This window comes from Pteropus medius, unplaced genomic scaffold (genome assembly GCF_902729225.1).
Source record: "Pteropus medius unplaced genomic scaffold, Ma_sr-lr_union100, whole genome shotgun sequence".
Lineage (NCBI taxonomy): Eukaryota > Metazoa > Chordata > Mammalia > Chiroptera > Pteropodidae > Pteropus > Pteropus medius.
This window is the reverse complement of record NW_024347790.1, coordinates 5,940,253-5,967,408: the sequence shown is the minus strand read 5'-3', so window position 1 is coordinate 5,967,408 and position 27,156 is coordinate 5,940,253. Positions and strand designations below refer to the sequence as shown.

General features: G+C 36.0%; 1 protein-coding gene across 3 annotated transcripts in view; it reads right to left on the bottom strand.

Annotated features, from left to right (window-relative positions):
• PLXDC2 (plexin domain containing 2) overlaps positions 1-27,156 on the bottom strand; it is a 373,661-nt gene that overhangs the window by 14,038 nt on the left and 332,467 nt on the right. For all 3 annotated transcript variants that reach the window (XM_039877520.1, XM_039877519.1, XM_039877518.1), the window contains one exon: positions 22,503-22,663. In XM_039877520.1, the coding sequence (XP_039733454.1) occupies positions 22,503-22,663 (161 nt within the window). The remainder of the gene's footprint in view (positions 1-22,502; positions 22,664-27,156) is intronic.

Genomic DNA, 27,156 nt, shown 5'->3' with positions numbered 1-27,156 from the left:
ACAGAGTAGGTCTCTCTTCATGTGATGGAAGGACGCTGGCTTACACACTCTCCCACAGCCCCGAGGAGGCCTTTGGATCCTATATCTGCTTAGAGCATGTTTTTGAGAACTGTAGATCTAAATCTGTGTTTCTCAAGCTGGATGTGCTCACAAATCACGAGGCTCTTGTTAAAATGCAGATGTTGATTCCGTAGGCCTGGGGTGGGGGAGGGGCCTGGGACTCTGCATATCAAACAAGGTCTTCCTGCTGATGCTGATGCTGCTGATTCACGCAACACACTTTGACGAGCAAGGGAGATGATTCCCTAAGGTCTCTTTAAACAGGAACATTTTTACAAGTGAGAGGAAGAAAAAAACCCTGCACTCTGAATTGCGTCTCCTGCGGACCTGCATGGGAACTTAAAGCACCTCGTACAGCTGGGGCAAACTTTCCGTGTTTAGCTTTGATAAAGTTTCTTCGCGGGAAGGGAATTTCTTCCATTTTTATACTTCTAAATATAAACTCTTCTCTATTTTCCTTATTTTGTGTTGACTATTATTTCAGATTTTGGTTATACGTCCGGGTTGCCAGATTTAGCAAAATACAGACAACACCGGTTAAATTTGAATTTCCAGTAAATAATGAGTAACTTTTAAACACTATACTTCATGGCACACACTTATACTAAAAAAGTTACTCAAATTTTTTAATTTGAAATTCAAATTTATCTGAGTGCCCCGTATTTTATTCGGCATCCCTATCAATAGAGAAACAATGTTTTTGGGTGCTGGCCAAACGTGCAATCTAATTAAAACAAACCGCTCCTGTTTGTGGCTGTGCCTCTTTGCTTCACAAATTGCAAGTGACTTTTTTTCTTAAAAAGAGTAACTCAACTCATTTGTCCATCTTCTGGTGTGATCAAGAATTCCAAGGGTTAACTTGCATGTGAAGACAGCCTGGGCATTCTTTCATACATTTTCTGCTCATCCGATATTGGTTGTTCTTCATGAGAAAGTTGTCTTTTTCTCCTGCAGCTGCCTCTTCTCCAGAATGCAATTACTACTTGCCATTGCCCCATGTATGATCCTGAAGAATTAGTTACTATAATTGGAGTTGGCACATGTCCAAGATGAAAATTGTCCCAAAGCATGTATGGAAGAGCTACAAACTGGGGTTAACAGAATTATATTATTTGTGTGATTTTTCTGAAAGCTAAAGTATTCTTAAAACGAAAATAGTTCTCCACTGGCCACTAAATTAAGTGCAAACTCTTTCATGTGGGAAGAAATAGCTTTTAGCCATACATTTCAAACACTTAAGGTCCATTATTTTCTTCCACAGTCCTTTCTTCCATGGTGGTTTTTAGACCTGACTAAAAATAACATCTCCTGGGGAGATTTTTAAAAAGTACTGATGCCGGGACCCATTTCAGCCCACTGATTCGGAATCTCTGGCTGTGTGGCCCACACAGGTGTATTAGAAAAAAATTCTTCGGGTCAGTCAGATGCACAACGAGGATAGTGAATCACTGTCAAACCATAGTTCTCTTGGTTCCATGTCTGTACCCCAGAGTGTCCCACTGGGAGCCTTTGCCTGTGCTGTTCCCGTCATCTGGACTGTCACTTACTTCACCATCTTTACTTATGCAAACACAACCCATTTCACATTATTTCCAGGAAAGCTTTCCGGAATCTTGCCTATAGGTGAGAAGTCGCTTTTCATTTTCGTGTGCTGTTTCAGACATTTCCTGGTATCATTCCTGTATCTCTTGTCCCATTTTAGCGCATGTTATGGTTGTTTATGTGGATGCAGACATACAGTGTGTGTAGATGTCCTGCTCTGCCTATATGTCCTAGGGTCAAGGATGATATCCTGTTCAACTCCGAAACAGTCACAGCAGTGGTGACTGAAGATATTTGGCATCTGGAGTAAATCCTTTTTGTACCCTCTACCTCTTCTGTAAGACATTTCGGTAATAATCATGAAAGACAATGAATAATAATGATGGCCAGACAAGAAATGCGAACGGTGAAAATCTTTGTTTTGCACTTCATAGCTATAATCGTGCCGCTAAAAGACATTCCAAATAAATATTACTGTACAGAAATGGAAAACAGAATAAATTAATTTGGAAAAAAGGAAAAAAGACACATGAAGGAACATTGCCAAATGAGAGAATAACCACAAGGATCAGAGAATGCTTTGCACTTTGCAGTAACAGAACTGAAGTGACTTCTGATTGCTTCCAACTGAAGTAAGCTGTCTGTTCATCTTTACAACCACGATGCTACCATTCTTTATCCTGAATCTACTGTTTAACACAGATATACGTATAACCATATGGGCTGGAGACCCTATTAAGCCTAAAACAAGTGCTCAGGATTCCAGATTCTCATGAACTTATTCTCTAAATGAATGCATACAGCTGAGTCTGCTGTCGGGGCCAAGTGTGTAATTGGGAGTTCTTGGAATTAACCTCCATGCAGAAGACAATGCCTACTAAAGGCTAAGTAATAAAACTGTGCTAAGTTGAAGTTTACATCTATGGTATGTTAGTACAATCCAACTATAACTGAATCAACTTTTTTGAACTTAGATCAGCAAAAGTTTCTAACTCAACTTAGAATTTCCGGCACGCCATGGTAATAAAAATCTAAGCTTAATTTAGCCAGTTTTGTTATAATTTTACCATTCTCTACAAACAATGTACTCCCTTACGACCCGCACTTGGGGCAGACTGTGTCTAGTGCCCGCCCTTGGTTTCCCATTGTACCATGTCTAGCAAAGTGTCATGCTTGGGGAGACTCACAGAAGTGTCTGTGTTGACTTGCATAGATCTTATTTTATAGTTTTAGCATCCGGATTGTTCGCCAAGCTATCTTCTTGACTTTCTATTTTCCTCTTTTGACTTCAGCCCATTATGAGCCACTTTGTTGCCCAAAATGAGAATGACTGGTGATAGTGACTATTAGTGCAATCGTGTGGGAATAACTACTTTCTGTCAGCCAGTAAAATTTCTATTTATGCACCTCTATATAAAACATAGCACTGAACTTCAGGCATTTACTGGATGTTTAGGGAAAATGGGATATTTGCACACAAATGCTTCCACAGGAGCTAGCTGATAGTACAAGCTAAAAACACAGACAAGAGATTGGATTACTCAATATAATAGCAAGAATCTGCTGAAGGCATTTGATGACAAATGCTGGAGACTTTCATATGGATCCGAGATCAGAGATGACTTCACGGGCAGACTGACTATACAAAGCGCAGAATGAAACTCAGCCTTGATGCCACCTGCAGCATCATCCCAAGGCTTTAGAAAACCCCAGCTTTTGGGTGTTTTGTTTTGTTCCCTGCTCTTCTTTATCCTCAAGCAGCAACTTTAATGGCTTTAACGTTCCCTTCTTCAGGGTTCCTCCTGGATCATTTTGAAAACATCCACTCCCATCTCCTCTATATTACTCCTTCTACCTCATCTCCAAACAGCCACCTCCCAGGCCTGGCTGCCTCATGACACTGCACTGCCCCCAAGTCCTTTAGATTGTGGAGCGATGTCTCTCATTTGTCTCCACAATTCACCCAGATGTCACTTACCTTCTTGCCAGCCTGAACGCCATGGCAGGCCATCTACAACCCATCTATTCCGTTCCCTCAGCTATCTGACAATGTATCCTGGATAAGTCTTCCCATCCTCATCATAAATCCTCATCTCCTATATTTTCCTATTCTAGACCCTAACCACTCCTAACTACTGTAGGAAAAAGTCCAATACTCAGGTTAACTCAGCCCCAAAGATTCACACTCTTCCAATTAGAAAGTCGGTGATTTTTCTTATTAAACCCTTAGGATGCACCCAAACTCCATCCAAACCCATGCTGCTGGCCCTCAATCTTGTGTTTCATCACTCATTTTTATTACAGAGAAGATTAGGCCATTGAGAAGATGCTAATCCTTTTCCATCTCTCTTCATTAATGCCTTTATATCTATCTACTCATTTTATCTTATCTGAAATAAAAGATATTCTTTCTCTGCTGCACAGTTAATTGCATTTCCTACTCAATCCTGTCTCTGCTTTGAAGTCACTTAATTTCTCCCTCCTTCCAAGCAACTTAAGACACCCCTTTCATGGTTTCTTTACCTGCACTCTAGATCAGAAAAACAAAACAAAACAAGAAACCTTTATTTGATGTTTCTTAGGACTGTATTTCTGTTGGATCCACTGACTTCACATTACAAACTCATTTTTTATCCCTTTAAATTCGGTGCCCTTGAAACGGTGTTCTCACATGTTACAAATTATTTGATTGTCCTCAGCGCCCTTTTCCTCTTATTCTGTGACTTGTCTGGAGCATGAACACTGCTTCCTGTCCTCCATCCCTGACTCTATATCCCCTTTGCTGGCTTTCTATGAGGGTCTGTTCTCTTGCATCTTGTGTATTGATTTTTTTCGTTTAGATCTGTCTCCTTTCCTGGGTGACAAACATTCAATGTTAACATGTCCTAAGGTTTAGCCACGAATGCTCTGATCTCTTTTCTCACATCATTCTTCGTTATTATCTTGGGTTTCCACTTCTACTATTGTAATTTCTATTGTTTTAGCACCTTAATCCATTCCGTTCTCCAACTGCTTTTTTGAGAGGCCCACTTGTGATTTGACCAAACCTGCTTAAAATCCCCCCTCGTTTTCCTTCCTAAACACTGTCTTCTGACGTTTCTAATTCCGTGCCTAGAAACTTTAATTTCCCAGTCGCTCGGATTTAGGATTTGGGGATTTTCTTTGCTTCTTTTCTCTTCCCCTCACATATGCAATGCAGAGAATGAGGACACTGTCACACCTTGACCGTTAATAGGAGTTTTTGGAAATTGCTTAATTTCTTAGAATCTTAGTGACCTTATCTGGAAAATGGGGATATAATAATGCCTACACTTATGGGCCTCATTGGGAAATAGTGAGAATCAAAGGTAGTCGATTGGAAGCACTTTCAGACACAGCGCTTTATGCAAATGAACTTGCTAAGTTCTACCTTTTTCCTTCTCCTGGCTCTTGAATTAGCCCCATTCCATTCCTTGTACAGATGTCCTACTTTGTCTCAGTTGTCACCTCACACGTGGATTACTGACACGGCCTTCTAACTCTGCTCTGAGGGGTCTTTCATCATTCTTGCTTTCTCTAGCCCCCTTCCCCTCAACCATTTTCAACTTCTATTTCTTTATTACATTGTCGATTCTCCCTGCCTGTTGCATCAAGCCCGGATTTCTTAGGTGGTTCATCAAAGCCTGTCACATCTAACCTCCGTCTACATTAAAGTCATTCCTAGTACTCGTCCATAGATATTAATGTACGGTTGAATAAGCTGATTCATCTTGCCCTTTCTTGACTTAATGCTTTTGTAAAATCATAATATACCTTTCTCCCATATGAAATGTCATCTCTTCTTCCTCTTTGCTTAGGTACGGCATAGCAGTCTTTCAAGACTCTGCTCAGATACTACCTCTGAAATGAAATTCCCCCTGACTAATCTGTCTGTCTTTCCTAAGAATTTTATAGCACTCGACTGCCCCTTTATTCAGCATTGATTACACCTTTGATGTTTGTTTTATTATTATTAAATTCATATGTGGCTATTTGGCCTTAAAAGCTTTTATGTTCTATATATCCATATATATATATATATATATATAATAAACTGGGAAATACGATTATACATAGGGTGACCATATGATTTATTTTTTATTTTTTCAGAGTGAATGGGAGAACTACTGATAATTCTATCAGACAACAGATATAAACTGGGACAGTCCGGGCAAACTGGGATTATGTTTGTCCTAGTTATAGCCCTTTGTGACGTTAAACGCATTTACCAAATTGCACTGTACAATCAGGAGCTTCGTTTTGATTGATTTCCCATAATACAAGCTGAGAAGAATCCAGTCTTCCTTAACATCAGCCTTACTTCATAATATCCTGTGGATACTGCATTTGGCAGTATCCCTTGATATTTTGAACCGCAATGCCATAAATGGTTATGTTCTACTAAAATAGAAAAATAATTTGCTATTATGCAGGCAATTAACTCTGAGGAAAAGTGATATGCAATGAATGTGAAAACAGGTCAGTTCACTGTTGCACAGTGGCTTGGTTAAAAGACAAGATAATGCTGCTCGGGTCACAAATGTTCTAATAAAAGTCGAATGTGAGTTAGTGTTGCTCTGTGCAACAATGAGGCTGGCTGTTTTCCTAAGAAGTTGTTCTCGTAAAGTTACTTGTATCTGAGCATCAGTATGTTCCTGAGTGAGGTCAAACAAAAGCTGGCAAGTTAAGCTTTAATTAGCAACGACCTTAGCAATGGTGAAGAGTTAGTTATTTTCTGCCGTAAAGCGGTTGTGTGCTTTAACCCACCTTTCATCACAAGATGAGGACACAGCCCAATAACATGATCTATACCATCAAACCCACGAGTGGACACTATTTATTTGAAGATCTAGACTAATGCTTATCAAGCGAACCAAGGCCAACGCAGACCTATCATATTAAACTGGTATTTCACGACGTGTTTAATATCTCTCTGTTTAAATGAAAAGAAAAGCATTAGAAAAAATTTAAAAGGTAGATAAGCAAATATTTTACCTCTTTAAGGTAGTACATTGAAAAATGGATACCCATCATGGTGTACCTTTTTTAAAATCTGAGAAACTTGACATATTTATTTTGGAATTTTGGATTCGCATTGCTTCTTATCAAATCAATCTGGAGACTGAAATTAAAAAAAATAATTTTGATCCCGAGAAGGGGAACAATATAGCATTAGTATGGCAGGAAAATAAGTCAAGGAATGTGTGCTGTAGAAGATCAATTGCAGAGGTATGACAGATGCATTTATGGTTATGCTTTTATACAATGTTATAACTGACAAATATCGGTGTTTAAACATTCCTTAGGGCCTCCAGACACATTCATCACTGTCCTTTACAAAGATTCATGTAATTACCACAAAAGCTTAGTTAAGAGTGTTAGACATTCATCCTATGATAAAGAAGCACTGACAGCCATTCTAGTGATATTATGTGAGTCAGGTGACAGTCCTGAAAATAACTCCAACGTTTACACTTTTTATAAGTTAAACAAACAAACAAACAAACAAAAAAAGAAATAAGACGTCTGAGATATACCAATTAGAACCTAAAAAAATGACTGTTTTATTGCACAGTTGATGGTTTTATATTCAGAGGTCGAAAACACGGTTTGTGAACTATTTAGAACACTTGTTCTTTTCCCCTTCCTCTTATTATTTGCATACCTCACCAATATTTGCTTAAGAAAAGAATATAGGGATGGGAAATACATACAATTTTTGGCTGAAACTGATGACTATTTTGAAAAATAGTGCTTTTAACATTGTGCAGATAAAGGTTGCTTGGAAGTCAGTAAATTTGATTTTAATTCCTGGTTGGGTTATACAGAGGGGCTGAGGAATTGACTGAAAGTCACAAAATTAGTAAGTTAAAAGCTAGAATTTATACAAGGTCTGCCTTCTTCATACGACACCCTTTCTACTGCATTTTACTGGTTTCTGGTTCTGTTACTGTCAAACGTTAAGGTGTTAGGCAAATCACTTCCGTCTCTTGTCAATCACGTTCTCATGTATAAAATGAGAAAGTGGACACCTGTTCTCTAAGCATGAGCCTATGACCTCCAGTCAGCCTCGACGAATGATAAATATGTGCCAATAATTTTTCTAAAAGACAATTTAAAAATCAATGACATCACTTAGTTTTATACATTTAAAATATACTGTGATGACTCAATTACAATACTCCAATAAGATTTGCATCAAAAATGTCTGATGTATCAAATCCTATAACATCAGTGTTGCAATTTAAAGAGCTGTTTTTAGTTTTAAGCATACAAACTCTTTTTTTTCAGGAAAATGGAGTTTTATTTCTCCTTAGGTGAGATATACAACGCATTTGATCTTTCTTAGGTTTCCTGCTACCTTCAACTTTCTATCATTTCATGATTCTGTTTATTGAGGTTCCACCTGGATAATTTTAGATGAGACTATTCATTCAGCAAATATTTACTAAGCATTGAGCTTGTCCTTCACGATAAAGATGATGAATGAGACAGATAATGCTGTGCCCTGAATGAAGCTCCCATATTGTTATTAAAGCTCACCAATAAGTAAAATAAAAAATACAGTGAGGAAGGTCTTCCTGATTTTGTTTCAAAGTCAGTTCCATGAAAGAACTGATCAGTTAGTTCCACTCTTAACCAGAGTTAACAGAAAAACATTTTAAATCTCATAATCTCTGGTAACCTATTGCCCCGCTGAAATAGCACAAATCATTTCATTTTGAAAATGGACTTATACAAAAATGTCCAATTACCCTAAATATATTCTCCTAAATAGATTTTACAGTTGGTAAATAAAAACTTACACCCCAAAATATTATTGTTTAGTTCTTTAAAATATAATTTTGTGCCTTCTTTTTTCTGTACTGAGTATAGAGTTACCCAGGGTATTGTTTATAAACAGTATCTTTCATTATAGTTTTTTTTTCCCCAACAATTTCACTGCTTTTACATTTGAATTTGCTACTATCAATATATTTTTAACCTCGGTTTTCCTTTGATTTGGCTTTGCACACCATCCTCAATGGTTTGTCCATCTGGTCCCTTTTTTATATACCTCTCTTTCTAAACAAATTCTAGTGCAATTATATTGTTTGCCAAAAAACACCTAGCCCAATGATTTTCCCTGACTTTTCATTATTCTAATGAATTTCTTACGTGGCTTTACATCCAATAGACAATAACTATTTTCTCTATTAACAATCCATCTTTTCTTATTTTCTCAATGGCTTAATAAATTGAAATATTTTTCTTGCTCATGTAATAGTCCAAGACAACTGTTCTTATAGGCCAGCACCTTCCTTCCATGCCCGGATAGGGCTTCTTCCATCTTGGCCTCTCCATTCCCTAGGGACTGTGTATATCTAATGGCAGCTTAGAATGTGCACATATAAATTATGTACATAATTATACAATCCATAATCTATATATTATATAACATATAATTATGGCATAAATTATGCGCATGTAAAAATTAGCAATTGAATTTTTTTATTGAAGTATAACTGACATACAACATTAGCTGTATGTTAGGAACTGTATTTAAAAAATATGAATGTAGTAACATATGGAAAAAATATTATAAACATTTTCCAAACACTTCTAAAATGTCTGTTGCCAGATGAAACAAGTTGAACCACGAGATATGTGTTATAGCAATAGCCACCTTCAAATACACAAGGGCGATCCTAGGGAGAAAGTGTACTTATATATTCTGAGTGGCACCAGAAGGCTAAACTGAGTCCACCAGTCCTTGTTTGACATCTCCCTTGTCATTTTGTTTACTGGAAGCTCTTCTCTGATAGATTTATCAGAAATGGCTCATGAGAACAACACTGCCAGAATTCTTGCATGTTGACAGTAGTTTACTGTTCCCTTCATACTTACAGGCAGTTGTGCTGGATATAAAACCTTGGCCTACATTTTCTTTCCTTTAATAGAGTTACCCCATTTTTCTCTGGCACAAAAAAATTGCTGTCAAAATGCTTACTGATGATCTAATTCATATTCCCTTATAAGTCAAATGTTCTAATTAAGTGAACATAGAATCATGCAGTGATTTTACTAGAATACGCCTTAACTTTGGTTGTTTTTACTCAACAATCTCAGGTACACAGTATTTTCTTTCAATGTTCAGATTCTTCTTTTTAAGTTTCAGGAATTTAAAAAAATTATACTTTGTGGTATTCATTTTTTTCTTCTTTTGCTTTGTTTTCCTTCTTTAGGGGGTTCTTATTGTTGGAGGAGATCCATATGTTAGATCCTTTTTGCAAATCTTAAATATTTGTCATTATCTCTCAAATCTTTTTTATGTCCTTCAGTTCTTTTCAATTTTACAATTTTCTTATTTTTAACTTATTATTTCTCTAAGGCATTAAGTGTGGTGTTCATTTGCTCTTCTTTTATTCTAGCTTTTTCCTTCATTTGTAAATGACATTTTTTCTTTTATTTCTAATTCTTGAGGATGTTCACCACAATTTTAAGTTTATCTAATGTTGATCTGTGCTGTTCTTTAATGTTTTGCATCATTTTATTAATGCTTTTTATCTAGTTTTGAAATGGCACTTTAGTTTGTGTTAGGTTTTTTTAAAGCATGGTTTTCTGATATGCTTTCATTGTCTGTAGGGATATTATTCTGCCCTTTATTTTATTTATAGTTTTTGCAATGGATTTCACATCCCAAATTTTCTTTTGCTTATTTCTGTGTGTCTTTAATTTCTCTGAACTTTTAGAAGGAGAGCTGGTTTAAGTAACATTGGTAATTTCAGAGTTCCCTCTTCTGCATTAAAAATATGTGACGGCTTGCTTTCAGATATTCCCTGACTCTGTTTCCCTCTCCAACATCTATATGAACCTCCCTGTAACTGGACCTGGCACATGCCCTTTCCATTTTCTGCTACTACTCTCACCTTAGCCTTTGTATTTTCCAATCAATGACTATTGGCTACTTTGTGGTTCTCCTGTTTTCAGGCCTGCTGGACACACCTCGTTACTTCCTTTTGCTTTCTCTCCCACAGATGCTGACAATGTTCAGAATTTGTGGATACTGGTGGTTTGTTATTATCTGCTGTATTCGAGTGTTCATATCTATATTTTGGACATAACTTATCAGCTAGTTTTGTTGTAAATGTTGTCACTAGGGTTCGATTTTGATATCTAGTTCTGTTTTTATCTGGATATTTTGGAAGGTAAAAAAATGTATGCTGCTATGCCCACTATCAACTTCCTAGAATCTTCCATTACACTAGCTTTTGATATTTAAAAGATTTTTTTTTTTGCTTTTACTGTTAAATCGTATCATTTATTATGATAAAATCTTTTACCAAACTGATTTAAATAAAAACATTACTGAGAATATTATTATACCCACTTTTCATTGAAGAAAAAATAGGTGCTTGTTAAATTACGTGCTGAGATGAATAAATGAATATATATAGTAGGCTCAAGAAGGCAGCAAGGCAAGGTAAATATTTATTTGTCTATAGCTTGGAAGTAAATAAGAGATAACGATTTATCTCCTTAAGAGGAGATTCATGGAGGAAAACGAACTCGTTGTGACCACCCCCCGCCCCACCCTTAGCTCCTCCTCATCATGATTGGAGATCTTTCTGTGTCGGGAAAACAAATTTGCACCTGTCTGCAATATGACTCAGCTGCATCATTTATCGGCACACAGGAGTTTCAACTTGCATGAAGTCTGTGTTTGCTGCAGCTAAGAGAGTGGGTGAGAAGAAAAGAGCACTTTGCTCATCAGCAGTGGCTATAATATGAAGACACTAATGATAATAGACTTAAAATAGAAATGGAGAAAATGCCAACGTAAATTTCAGAACACTTTTTTTGAATGCAAATATTTAAAAACTCCTTAAGGCTGCTTGGCAAAGTATGAATGAAGGAAACAGAGTAGCAGATGTGATTTTGAGTGGCCAGGACTTACCTGTTATACCCAAAGGTCTCAGAATAGTTTAAGTTCATTTCTAAGTGGAAAATGCCAAGTATGCTTTGCTTCTATGTATTTAAAGAAAACATACATATTTATCTTTCAACTTCTTTTAGTAAAATTTAACAGTCATTTGTGGAGAGGACTATGGGAGAAAGCAAAAAATAGCACTTTATATCTCTGGTTCTGTGTTACTTCCTTCTATTTCACTCACTGGGAAAGATGTTTCAGGCACTTTACATCAGCTGTTACTTTCCTGATAAATTCTTTTGTTTTTATGCAGACTTTCTACTAAAGACAAACTGGAGCATTGCTTGTCTTTTATGAAATCTAAGGCATTACCCAATACTACCAACTTCCTTACGAGGTGAAAAGTTGGTGGGTTCTCCCCTACACCTGCCTCAGAGTATTACCTCATAAATAATTTTATTCTCAGGATAGGAAAACTATAGTCCTCCTTATTGCATGGGGATGTGTTTTATTTTTTCACTTTGTTACTCAAAAAATAAGGTGTCTTCAAAAACTGTAAGCATGTGCAATCATGTCCTCTAGTTTCCTTCGTTATTTTTCTTTCTGAAACATATTCAAATTTATGGGGGAGGTGGGGAGTGCAAGAATATTCTAGACTTACACAGACAGAATGAACCTTAAATTCAATCTAGCTCATCCACTCATATAACGCTTAACTGTGCTCTGAGAAGTCCTTGATAAGGGGCCTTCTTGAATGCTTGAGAACATCTGGTGATGATGAGCTTGTCACTCTGGAGCCCATCTCTGAGGACCTCTGATTACTAGAAAGCCTTTTCGTTGAGCCCGTATTCGTATCATCATCGCTTTTCCTCAGGGAGCCTCGTGTTCATCCCTCAGATCCATCCAGAATCTGTCAGATTCCCCCATCATAGGACAGCCCACAGATACTGGTAGGGAGCTCTCATGCTCCTTTTATACTTACATCTGCTAGAACTTCTCCTTTCCTTCATCCACTTCCTGCACCAACGACAAGTCTTTAATATTCTTAATCACTCTCCTCTGACCACACTTAGGGTGACCATGTTCCTTCACAAGTATGGAGTGCAGAATGCATCCTACCGCTTTGGGTGAGATGCCTTCCTGCGCTTCATGAAACATGTGATATTTATAACTTGACAGGCACATACTACAAATTATAAATTTTGAGATCTTTTCACTGAAATTCAATGTTCTTTATCTAGCCTCACTCTATATCCCATTTTCTCCGTATTAAAATTGTACATATTCAAGATTCAAGTATGAGTACAAGCTACTGAATCACAGACATTTCAAGCTCAACGGCAAGGAAAATTTGAAAAACTAAGAAAAAAAAACGATATGTGACAAAAATTCAGTTGTAAAACGAACAAACAAAAAATCCGATATACAATTAAGAGAGGATCACCCCTTACTAGCTCCTTAGATAGAATCTTAGGTTGCTCTGACATTTTAAATAATTATCACTAATTTTTCTCTTTATAGAAAAAAAAAACAGTTCTGTCCTTTGAACAAAACAAATATAATTTCTCATTCAAAGTCTTTGCCAAGGATAACACTTGGCACAGAGTCAGTGTTCATAAAAAAATTTTTTTTTGAACAGATGGAACCGATGAATGGGTTTTTCATTAAAACATAAATATTGTAATTAGCTGAAAGTAGAGAAGGTAGAAATAGAACTAGTAATTCTGACTATTCCCTTACTATGTGATATAAGAAAAGTTGTTTAATTTTGAACTAAAATTTTTTGTTTATATCAAGACAGTTTTTATAGAGTCATCACCTCAAGAAAATGGAGCAAAATAATCTTAATCCATTTGCAAATTAAAAGTGTCTCTGGCTAATCATTTCTATAGAATTACAAAGAGCATGATGTACTTCCATTATTTAAAATACAGTTCTTTACATTTCTATTCCTTAGATTCTGAATTTTTTAACCTCCTAAACTCAAATTCAAAATTTTAATTGTCTTACAGTTACAAACCATTCTAGTAGTATTAATAAACCAAAGCATGTCATCGCAATCAGCTTACTTAGTTTAGATGTATTTCTGCCAGAAAAAAATTATACTATGTGGAATTAATTGGGAAAAATAATCTCAAAATTGAATAAATTCATTATTGTGAAGTAACAATTACTGCTAAAATTAAAGTCCTATTCTCTGTCTCCACAAATAAAGACTGAAGTATTTAACAAAGAACAATTACCAAAGTCACAAGGAAGAAATTACTCTACAGCTGGTACTGTAAGTGGAACAATCTTTTAAAGAGGTAACAGAAGGAAAGGATTCAAATACCTAAAACATATATCACGTACTTAAAATGACATCATTCAGGTTTACAGATGCTTAAGTGAATTATAGCTCTGCAGGTTTTTATATATTTATACATTTGAGTCTTTCATTTTTAAGAACTTCTTTGTGATATGTTATACATGTGTAAAAAAATAAGGAAATATAGATCATTTTTTTCATGGCCTTATGTACCATTAAAAATAATAAATTAGGGAATGGTAATTAAGAAGGAATTAGAGCAGAGAGAAATCAGTGAAGTATTAAATGTTTTATTCAGTATTTTTAATAATTCTTCCCGATGTAGGGAAGAAAATATTTCGTTAAAATAGAAACACCATTTTAGTTTTATAAATTTAAATTAAAATATGTCATCCACAAGAGTATATTAAAGATGACATATATAAAAGAAATCTTATTCTGGTGATTACATATATAAGGGAATCACTATGAACTTGAACCGATGTCTCCAAAACATTCAGTGATGCACGTGAATAAAATTCCAGCATCTTAGAACAGAAAGTGAGAAAAGAAATCAGACAGTGTCTTTTTTTTTTTTTAAAGCAGACCAGTTTCACCTATTTCCCCTATATTTTGCTATGTTTCTGGAAAGCTGCCATCTAATAAAACAGCTTCTTTAACGAGGGTGTCAAGCCATTTCAGTAAGGTTTAGCCTGATCTTTCCTTCCTTATAACAGTTCATCAAAAGTGAATGCCATCTTTTGGCTCCTCTAAGAAATAAAAATAAGAAATATTCTGTCTCAATGAATCAACTTTTCCTTGAGTTTTCTTTAAAACTGAAATAAGACTGAGGAATACCTTAAGGGCAAAACTCAGTTATAAAAAAATGCATGACTTCGAGATTAAAATAAAAAAAGATCCGTGGGTCTATGAAACGATTTCTGTATTTACTATACAGGTTAGGCAAGGGATCATGTCTGCCTGACTCCCAAATGCTATTTATCTAGCAGCTGCAAAGTAAGATGCCAGACTTTTAGTAAACACTGTTTTCTCCCAGCAGCAGCCTTTGAATCCTTGCCTGGCTTTTTTCCTCTGGCTGCTTTCCTGGCAGTCCTACTGATTGCCAGGAAAAGCTGAGGGCCACAGCTGCCTGTCTTTCTTTAATTATAATCTCCATGGGTCCTTGTTCCCTACAGATATTTGTTAAGGTGGAGAATCCCTGGAGTGGCAAACAGCACAACCTGCAGGGGCAGGATGAGGAGCTCTCAGAGTTCAAGTCTCCACTCTGAAACTAGGTGTCACACGACCCAAGCGAATTGTTTCGCCATCTCCGGTTTCTATTTGTTCATTGAACTTAAGTCCAACAAAGGTGTAAAAAGGACACCTTCCACTTAGGTTCCTGGAACAGAGAAGGCCCTGCTGGTTTGAATTTATCTAGATTTTATAGCATCTATAACTATGAAACTGGGATGCTGGAGATGTACTAAGTTACAGAAGAGATAAGAATTATTTTTTGGAATGTTAACTTTAGTAGAAGGCTGGGAGGAATTCTTTTTACATCAAACAAATGTGTCTATATTAGAGAGCTGAATGCAAAATTCACACAGTTTTTAAGATAAAACATAAAACCCCAAGGAAATGTATCTGTGATAGATACTTGGGGAATTCATATACTTTATTCAAGAAAGTTACAGAATCCCTGCTGAGGTTTCTTTTTGTTTGGCTATCCTATGATTTTGCTAATAGACTTACACCGAAGGCAGATATTTTTGGTTCCCTGGCAATAATAAGAATTTTAAAGCACCATATGAACAATGACTGGTATTTAGACATTTTTGTTCAGGTTTTATTGTGAAAACCATCACAAAACTTCTAAGTCAAAATCAGTATGCACAGCTTAAGAATGGTGAAACTGTTTTGTCGTTCATGAAATTAAATTGTTTTGGAGAGTAGTTGTATTTATTTTATTTAACTTCATTTTATTTTATTACAAATATACATCCAGCGCCCCATAAAAAGTCCTAAATGATAAAATAATAATAGTAATAATCATCTCACTACCAAATTACAAGTTTGGGTACCAATATCATCACGAACTCTTATATCGTTGGTTATCTGACTAATAGTATCTTACTGCTCAAAATAGATAACATTTTCATCAAGCGTTTTATAAAGATTGCCTGTCATAAAACTAAATGTTCAAATTGAAAGCCTTACCTAGATGGATATGTTTATCGTCTGTCTCTGCCCACTAGGATATAAGATCCATGAGGGCAAACATTGCTTCCTGTCCACTTTATTTATATCTGTACCTTGGGTATCTGGCACATAATAGGAGCTTGATGATTCTGAATGAATGACTACATGATTGGTCAACATATCAGATAGCTTAGTCAGTCAGCTCCGTCCTCAAGCTTCTCATCTTCTATTCTCCCCAGTGCTGAAAGTCATTTGGTTTTCTACTTTCAAAAAATATGGAGTGAATCATACTTTCTTTCTAATCCGCTTTTCTCTGCAAAGTTTTATTTATAATCATCCGTGTCCAATAGAAATACAGTGTGAGCCACATACGAAATTTTATCTAGTAGCCACATTTAAAGTGTAAAAATAAGTGAAATTAATTTTAATAATATATTTTATTTAACCCAATATACTGAAGATATTTTTATTTTAACATGTAATTAATATAAAAATTGATGACATATTACATTTTTTTTTTTGTATTCAAACTTGGAAATCTGGCATGTGTTTTACATGCGTCTCATCTGAGACCAGCCACATTTCATGAATGGCTACACAGCGCTGGTGGCCCCCACACAATGACAGCACAGCTCTGTACCCTGCATTGTCTCCAATACTCAGAGTAAGGATTACGTCCTATTTAAAGGCAACCTCCACAGTGCCTTCCAGAAACACGAGGGGCATTGTTCCTGTCATTTTTGCCTTCTTCTCTAGCGTCTTTAAATGAGTTCTTTGTACAGATTCCTTTCTTTCTGAGGATGCTTCCTGTACCACTTTGCAGCATCAGCAACAAGATGAAGATTCTTAGTTTTTACTTTTCTATTACTAAAAAAAAAAAAAAAAAAAAAAAATTCCTATATTTTACTCATACTCTATTTTTCGAGGTATTGATCACCTTTATCATTTGGGTCGTATCCATTCCTCTCCATTTATATTAATGTAGAACAATTAAATCTGCACATAAATGTCTAAATAACAGTTGTCTAAAATAGTAAGAAAAATCAAGAGCAGTGTTCAAAATGAATTGTTTTATTAAGTTTGCTAGTCTAAATTATTTTATTTCTAGTCCATATAGAATCCTTTTATGGGAATCTTTTTTTTATATGATTACCACTTTATAATATTATTTTCTTGCCTTTCGATTAGGTTACATTTTATTTAAAAATCTTAAATAGTGTTATGTGATAGTATTCAACAGTGGAAACATTTATCTCTATAACCCATATACATGCAACACTAAAATTTATTATAAACCACAGAATTGATGCCTAGAAATGCCCAGCAAACATTAAATTTAATGTAGAGCCTAAGACATATTTGATTCTTCCAAGGAATTAAAGAGATGTTAGCTCCATCAAAATCTATTAAAAATTAAGGAACATGTGCTTATTTGATTGTGTTTTCTATTATGTTTCACTTAATTTATAAAAAAGATTTTAAAGCATGTTAGTCATTCTTGCATAATATGATGATTTTGGTCAAAATCAGATATCTTTTTGAAAATTACTGAGAAATGCTAGACAGGTACACATAATATGAAAGTCATCTGGTAAAAAGTCAAAGAAAATCAGTGTATGATATAAAAAGGAAGATGGAGGAATACAGACAATGATAAGTTCATGAATAAGAGACTATTATGCCAGATTGAATGTCTTAGGAAATGGGAGTCTTGTAACTGGTCTTTTATATGAACTTATGGGTACAAATAGTCAATTCAATTATTGTTTAATTATACAATACATGCTTTATCATCAAAGCCTCCTCATTGTCATCTTTTTTCTCTTGATTTTAGCCATTTCATTGCATTTAGTCACATTCACTTAGAACTCCACCTAAGAATGTATATCTAGATTTTAATTCCCATTTTATCTCATTTCCTTCCTACAAACAAAAAGTTTAAAAACTAAAGGCCATGTAAACACTTCATATGAAGAAGAGTGTATGCCCATAAAATATATAATAATTGATGTATATTTTCTGCAAGAACAAAACAAAATAGCCAGTGTCATTGTCATCACTATAAACAGACAACGATAGCTATGTAAGTAAATTGGTATACATCTTTAGGCAATGATTTTGGCAATATTTATTAAGTATCTTTAACCTCTTTCTTTGTTTTCCTTGATTCTACTTTTGGGAATCTCTTCTAAGCACATAAGATATGTCCATAGGTGTATACATCTTCCCATATTTCTTCCTACAGTGCGTGAAGAAAAATCCTTTCCACGCAGAGAGGCCGCATGGCCTAGTGGGTAAGGGTATGGTCTCTGGAGAGCTTCAGCTCAAATCTCGACCCCACCTCTGACTAAATGCATGATGTTGAGAAAGTTACTTAAATTCTATACTCAGCTTCCTCTTTAATGACAGGGAGATAATCTTAGTGCCTCATAGGTCCTCATGAGGATTGAATGAGGTAATAAGCATAAATCACTTCTGCTGGTGAATTTAATAAATGTTTGCTGTTATAATTATCATGTTTTTAATGGGGCTAATTATAATCGCAAAAAATGAGAAGAGCCAGTGCTCCACAATACAAGATTGGTTGCGTGAACTCTGTTGTATCCACTCCTGGGCAAAGTCATTCAGTTTTATCACAGTCTACACAGTGCCCAGCATAGGAACTAATTCTTACAAGTGTTCAATGCAGTCTGGATTTCATTGTGAAATACACAAGATACACATTGGATCATGTTTTAATATCACAGAAACTGGGATGTCTCTTATGGCCAACGGTGTCTGTCAAAATTTAATGAGTGGGATGTGATGTGCATTACATTTGATGCAGTCTGTGGTAGGCAGAATGATGGCCTCCCATCGATGTTCTTGCCCTAACAGTCAAAACGAGTCAATGGCCCCTTATATGGCAAAAAAGACTTTATAGATGTAATTTAATTAAGCACCTTGGGACGGAGAGAGTATCTCGGATTATCCACGTAGGCCCAAGGTAATCACAAGGTGCCTTACAAGAAGGAGGCAGTGGGGTCAGGGTGAGTAGTAGAAGCGATGACAGCAGCAGAGGTTGGAATGATACAAAGGGGCCAGGAGCCAAGGAGCACGTGTAGCCTCTAGCGCTAAAAATGGCAGCTAGAGCCAGAAGCCTCCACAAGGCAGCAGCCTGCCAACACCAGCCCTGATGAAACCTTGACTTTGGCCCAGTGAACTAATTCTGGACTTCTGACCTCCAGAGCTGTAAGGTAATAAGTATGTGCTGTTTTAAGCTACCAGGTTTGTGGTAACTTGTTACAGCAGCAATAAAAAACCAATACACAGTCTTAAATCAGTTGAAATAAGTTTCTTTGTCACTTCTAGGTATGTCAGGCTCTCGGTGCTTTCTGAATTACCGTTTAGCCTAAGAAGTAATAGATATAAAGCTACTGAGTAAATGCTGAATGGAACAGTATGTAGCCTTTAAAATGATGTTTACAAAGAGTTCATAATAAAATAGAAAACCGTTATTTGAAAAACAAAGAAAATTAATTTGCATTTCAGTGAAATCATAATTCTATTAAATGGGAAAATATCAAATTATGCAGATAAGAATTCCAGAAGAAAATAAATTAAAATAGTAAGAGTGATTATTTCTGCATGTTAGGACTATCAACAACTTCACTTTTTTTCCTGTTACATTTCTACATATTTTCTATAATGAGTAAATACTGCTTTCAAAATGCCAAAAAAAAAAAAAAGCACATCAGTTTTAATTAAAAATTAGACAGCAATATAATATGGAACATAAAAAGCAATTTATGCTATATTGGTAAACTTTCTCTCTTTATGCACTAGTAGCTCTACTTGAATTGGTAATTCAAAACCTTTAAAATCACAGGTCTGAAGTGTCACTAACTGCAGTCGTTGTGGACCTGTGTTTTGTCTTGGGTCAGCTTTCCTAGTAGGAAAGTTAAAATATCACCCTCAAAAATCATCCGCCGACCAGCCATTGTGAGCCGCATGGGGACAGCAGGGTGTCAGAGAGGTAGGGATTTAAGTAGAAACTGGTAGGTAATTGACTCACTTGGAAGGAAAAAGGCAAAGAGCAGAAAAGCTGGGAACCTGCAGAATGATTCTGCTTCACCTGAGTGTGGAAAGACATGGAAGTTCTTCCTAGAACTGAGGCTCTTTGACCTTGGAGAGTCATTCCACCACTCGGAGCCTCGGTCTCTTCCTTTGTGTTATGAGGGGAGAGGGCAAAATTACTTCCAAGAGTCCTTCAGGCTCTAGACACTATATAAATACAAGTATGTGTAAATACACACACACACACACACACACACACACACAGCTCTGGTTATAAAACAATAAGACTGATTCAAAAAGGCAAATGACAAAAAAAAAATACTTTCACTATTCTACAGTCTCACTTTGTATTCATATCGGACTTGCTGTGAATTGTGATTGGTGTAAAGTGGGTCTTTTGCACTCCGTAAATTTGCAGTAATACCATTGCCATCAGATATTTCACAGTATCTTCTTTTTCACAATGTTAGAAAATACAATGTATTAAAAGGTTTAAACATGTGAGGGGTTACAGCAGCAGACTGTTGTCTGGTTAGTCACTGAAGCTTTATAGCCCGTCACTTGTTGGCTCTCTGAGGCGTGCATTCACAACCTCATGTAAGCTTTCTATTCTCTTCCGTGAAAATCAGCGTGTTAACAAAAATTAGTAACAGCTTTCCAACTAAATGCAATGCCTGATAATTTCTCCATTCTTATGATTTTAAACAAGGACGATCTTTCTGGAATATGTCATATGTGAAATTTTTGTCCTAGTATATTTATTGTCTTAGTAGATTTATTGTCCTAGTATATTTATTGTCTTTTTTATTTTCCCCAGAAAATATTAATGGAATACCTCTTGTTTGGAAGAAACTTAAGTTACTTATTTCAAATCGTAAGGAACTTAAAAGTCTGCAGGGTGGAAAAAATCATGCATCTATTTAACTCTGATGCAGAACAGAAAGATAAATGACAGAGAAAGATACGACTGTGTTACAGTGAACAGAATCTCAGCAGATAAAGATTATGTCCAGCTGTCCAGACAGAAAAGTGGTCCAGGGAAGCTTACGGGTTACATGTCATCGAAGGCTGTCTGCATCTTGAACTCAAGAATTGAGGTGGAAGTGGAGGACATTCTTGGTGGAAGAAACAGAATAAGCAATGTCTCGGTGGCGTGGGAATGTGGGGTGCACATAGAGAAGGGCAAAGAGTGAAATTTGATGGCAGTGCCAAGTACAGGTTGGGGAGCCATGGGATGAAGACTGAAAAGACAGACAAGGTCTAGCTTGCCAAGGCCTTGAATGCCGACCTAAAGAAACTGCACTTTATGCCACAGACAGGAGAGAGCTACCCAGAGCTTTTGAACAATTATTTAATTGATTTGCATGCACCTCTCCTTCTTACAGAAGACAGAGGCAATTTCGACTTGTACTTTAAAAGGCATTATAATTTGTCATTCAACAAGTGAACGAAACTCTAAGTAACCTTCTGTTTATCAACCAATGAACTAGAAAAGATTTAAACTTGACATGTTTGAAACTCTGAGGAGGAACCTTCCCTTACTGCTCTAGTAGGAGTTGGAAGAGCAGTGGCCCCGTTGAGACGCTGGAATGAAAGCTGCGACGAGAAGGGGACCGGGAAGCCCAATTGTCTGGGGGACGGAAGGTGACTCGGTCACACCGACTTCGTCCTGTGGCCTCCAGGCTTCCCAGTTTCAGGCCCTCTGGTCGTCAGGGTTTGGCTCTGGCCCTTCACACACAGTCCCTTGTCCTTCACCTGACAGCTCCTGGGCACTCACTCTAAATCTACATTCTGTCCATGAAAACAACACTGATACAGCACGGTGCTTTCTCTGTGTTTGTATGAGTGCGTGTATATGCACATTTATATATAAACAAATGCATACGTATACACACATCACACCAAATGTCGACGGCACATCTCGTAATCTTATCGTTATACCCGCTATTTTACAGTGAAAGCTATTTTTTCCCTAGTTTGCGAGCATTTCGAGAGCAGGCTCACCACACTACACCATGCATCCAGCCAGGACTCAATTAGTATTTATTGATTAATTGATTTAAGCAAAGTCCTTCAGCCTCCAGCATATGCTGCCTTTCCTTCTAGAATCAGAAGAACAGCTGGTTAACATACTTGGTATAATAGGACAAAAAAAGTATGGTTTCTATTTTCCTTTAGATCTGGAAAAGGCAAGAGAGGTTATTTCTTTAAAAGGTCCTGAGATGAGGTAACCGGACTCATCATATGAAAGCAGTCTCTCAGTACATGTGCATGTGCGTGTGTGTGTGTGTGTGTGCATGAGTGTGTCGAATCAGTCAACTCACAACTGCAAAATGGAGAAATATGCTAAATATTAAATACAGGTAGGGTTGGCAAATGGAGAGTGTTTGTCAGCTAGCATGTTTTTTACGTGTGACACTTCATACTTACCTCAATAAAGAAGATGCTGGCCGCTGACGTTGGATGGTGATACATATAGACTGTCACGAGAATGGCTGCAGCTATAATGAGGACCAGGATGAGAATTCCAACAATGAGGCCAGCATGCAGGGTTCCCCCTTTCTTCTCGGCTGCACTGTCATCTGTAGAAGCTGAAAGGTCAACACAGCTGTCAGGAAATTCATGTGTGCACTCTTTTAAGTTTGCATTTTCATTTAGAAGGGACATTTATATCTTTAATAAAGTACCGTGGGATCTTTTTTACTTCTTGTGCAACTTTTCTTTTCCATAACGCACAATGTCGAAGTTAAATGATCTTTATTTGGGCAATAAAAAAATCCATACTATGAATGATTAGAAATATATTCATAATTGTGCTTTAATTTATAGTTCAATAAAGAAGATTAATAGCTTTTTTTCTAAAAGTACTGCAAAAAATATAAAAATTAACTACATAATACATTTAATTTTGATTTTTCTCATTAAAACCACTGGTACTTTTACCTATGGAAAAATTAATTACTTTTTGAAAGCTCCTTTTTCATTTTCTTTTGGAAAATTTAAATTGAAGAGTATTAGACATCTTTTGGTGGGCTACACAGGCATTTTCAGAAAGTCTGTGCATTAGTTCCAACGATAATTTTCAAAATCTGTTTTAAACTGAAATGCTCTTTAAAAGTATTACAGATGTATGCTAAATGACCCTCATGTAGTTTTATCATTATCTAAAGGGAACACACAGCATATACAAATATTCCACAATGACACAGACCGATATGCCATTTTCTCTAACTTACTGAGATGCTTTCTCCACTGTAATGCCTATTTTCAAAGAAAATATTTCTGAATTTCTCAAGTAGTAACTAACCAACTTAAAGCCAATCAACCAAATAAAACTAATCTCTAAAGTCTTTTCTTGTTCTACAATTCTGTAATCTTCAATGACTACCCAGGCATTTAGAGATCTTAAATTATGTGCAGCAGGTAACTGTATCTTAGTGCAAAATGTGATTGGTTTTTTTGAATCATTAGAAAATTCATTAAGACTAATAAAAGTTCTAGAACAGCGACTCCCAATCCTTTCATTGCCAATTTATGTCTATTTTCACCCTTTGCCTCTATGTTTCAAACATTTTTTGGTCTATTAAACCTCATTTAATAAGCACTGATTTACTTATTTTAAATTGTTTTAATAAAAAACAAACACGACCGCCTATCAGAGTGTGTGCTTAATATTAACAGAATTCCAGACAAGGCAAAGGAACATGACCTCCCGATGCTTCCCACTCACCCTTTAAATGCTGTTGCTATTGTCTGTTTACTCTGCTTGAGACCCGTAGGTGGGTGTTTATTCATCTTCCTCCAAATCTAATAAAGCTCAAAAATCCTAAAGCTTTCCCTTACCTAACAGATATTCATTAGTGAAAGAATATAAAATTTAAAGAGTAATTCATTACACAGAGATTCATTGATAAAGATGATTCTGGGAAGATGGCAGAGAAGTATCAGGAATCTGTCTCCCCACCCAGACAACAGTTGTACTGGCAGACTCCACTTAACATAACTGTTTTGGAACTCTAGACTCTACTGAACTTGCAACTTCCAGGGGAAGGCTGGGACTGGAGATCGTGGTTAATTTTAGTGCTTTGCACAGTAGTAGCTTCACCCCTCAGCCATGTGAAAGGTGGCTGTGCACGTATTCTGATCACAGATTGGTGTTTCTGATCACAGAGGTGCAGAGACGCAGTCAGCCATCATTGTTGTACCTCTCCCCACTGTTGCAAGTCCCTCCCTCTCCTTTGGGAAATGACTTCCAAGGGATTTAAAGGGCCAGCACCCTCCTTATCCCTTCCCCCTTCGCTTTTTTCTTTATCCCCTTTCTGGGAACCAGATATTGACTAACAACTAGGACATTCAAAACCAAATGCATATATCGGGGAAACTCGTGACGGTGGATGCTCAGGGAAAGGCTCGGAATTGACTTGAGAAGGCCTTAAATTTAAGCTGAACATCAACACAGAGACATAGCGCAACAATTAAAAAAAAGAAAAAACAACCCAACAAAAACAATAAACAAACTCAGCAAACTCTGGGGTACGTGGAGAATCTACCTATCCCAGAATTAGCACATTAGATTCAAATGTCCAGTTTTGAGCAAAAATTTACAGAAAAGTATGGCCCATTCAAAGGAGAAAAAAAGCCAACACAAACTATTCCTGAAAAAGACTTGATAGCAGATATACTAGACAAAGAATTTAGAAATGTGTCTTGAAGATGCTTAAAGAACTAAAAGGAGATATGGAGAATGCAAAGCCAAGAAAATGTGTGAACAAAATGGAGATATAAATAAAGAGATAGAAAACCTAAAAAGACACCAAAATGGAATTCTAGAGCAGAAAGGCACAATAATGAAATGAATAATGAAATTAAAACATTTACTAGAGGGATTAAAAGGTAAATTTGAGCAGTCAGAAGAAAGAATGAGCAAACTTGAAGATAGAAAAACTGAAATTACTAAGTCTGTAGAACAGACAGAAAAAAGAAGAAAAATGAACAGAGTCTAAGGGACTTGTGGGACACCATTAAGTGTACCGGCATATGCATTAGCAGAGTCTCAGAAGAAAAAGAGAGACTATTTGAAGAAATAATGGTTAAAAACTTCCAAAATTTGATGAAATACATGAATATAAATACTTAAACATCTCAAGGAATTTCAAATAGGATGAAATCAAGGAAGTCTGCACCCAAACAAGTTATAATCAAACAACAAAGCAATACTCTCAAATGTAGTAAGTGTGAAATGACGCATCAAATATAGAGAACCCCAAATAAAATTATTAGCGGGTTTCTTGACAGAAACTTCGGAGGACAGAAGGCAGTGGGTTGATGTATACGAAATGCTAAAAACAAAACAAAACAAAAACAAAAGACCAACCTGTCAACCAAGAATTCAATATCTGGCAAACTGTCCTTTAAAAGCGAGGGAGAAATTAAGATATTCCTAGATAAGCAAAAGCTGAGTGAGTTGATTACCACTTGGTCCACCCTACAGGAAATACTCAAGAGAGCCCTGTAGGTGATGTGAAAGGACACTAGACATAACTGAAAGCCATATGAAGAAATAAAAGTCTCAATAAAGGTGAATCCATAGGAAAATTGTAAAAGTGAACATTATTATACTACAGTTTGTAATTCCTCTTTTTGTTTTAATATTATGTAAGACTAATACATTTTATAAAAAGAACAATTATTAGTCTAAAGTCTAGTGCTATTGTCACTTTAGTTTTCATAACCCCCAATTTTTGTTTTCTACACAATTTGAGAAATGAGGGCATTTAAAAGAATTATTAATTTATGTTTTTAAACACAGAATGTATGAAGATGTGATTCTGTGACATTAACAACTAAAAGGGGTGTAGATGTAAAGGAGCATATTTTTAATATTATTGAGGATAAGCTGGTATAAATTTGAATTAGAGGGTTATAACTTTAGGATGTTAAATGTAATCGCCATGATAACCACATAGAAAATCTCTACAGAAGATAAACAAAAGGAAATGAGAAAGTAATTGAAACATTCCACAATAAAAAACCAAATAAATACTAAAGAAGACAGTACTATAGGAAATGAGGGACCAAAAAGCCAAAAGGCAAATAGCAAAATGACAGAAGTAAATCCTTACTAATCATGGAGATTTGCTTTAAATGTAATGGGATTAAACTCTCCAGTCAAAAGACATGGGTTGGTGAATGGATGAAAACACATAATTGAATTATATGCTGTCTCTAAGACATTCACTTCAGATCCAAAGGCACGAATAGATTGAAAGTAGAGTATAAAAAATGATAGTCCATGTAAATACTAACTAAAAGGGAGCACCTAATGATGAATGATCAAAATACATGAAGCAAAAACTGACAAAATTGAAAGGAGAAACAGACAGTTGTATAACAATATCCCATTCTCAAAATTGGTAGAATAACCAAACAGAAGATAGAGAAACAGAGGACTTAATACAATAAGCCAAATATATGGAATACTTTACTCACAAAAACAGCATACACATTCTTTTCAAGTGCACATAGGACATTTCTAGATTAGACCATACATTAGACCATACATAAATCTGTAGATTTAAAAAGGTAAATATCATTAAAAGTATCTTTTCCAACCACAATGAGATGGAGTTAGAAATCAATAACAGAAGTAAAACTGGAAATTTGCAAATTCATGGAAATTAAACAACACACTTAAACAACCAATGGATCAAAGAAGAAATCACAAGGGAAATAAGAAATTACTTAATGAAATGCAGAATTATACTGCCAGATTCATGACACCATATAAACTATTTTTTTCCCTTAACGTTTGTTACTTTTTATAGTTTGATTTCATTCTTAAGTATGCTTGTAATATTGTGTTTTGTGCATTTGGCTTCTTTCTTATTTTTAAGAGTGTGATACATCACTTTCATGGGAAAATGGGATTAATTTATATGTTGCTTCAGAGAAAATGTGGCAAAAATATTTACTTGAGTAGAGAAGCCTTGAATATTTCTTCAAATGCTATGTGAAATTCTATCCCACCCACCCACCCATCCATTCATCCATCTATTCATCCATCCATGCATCCATTCATGCATCC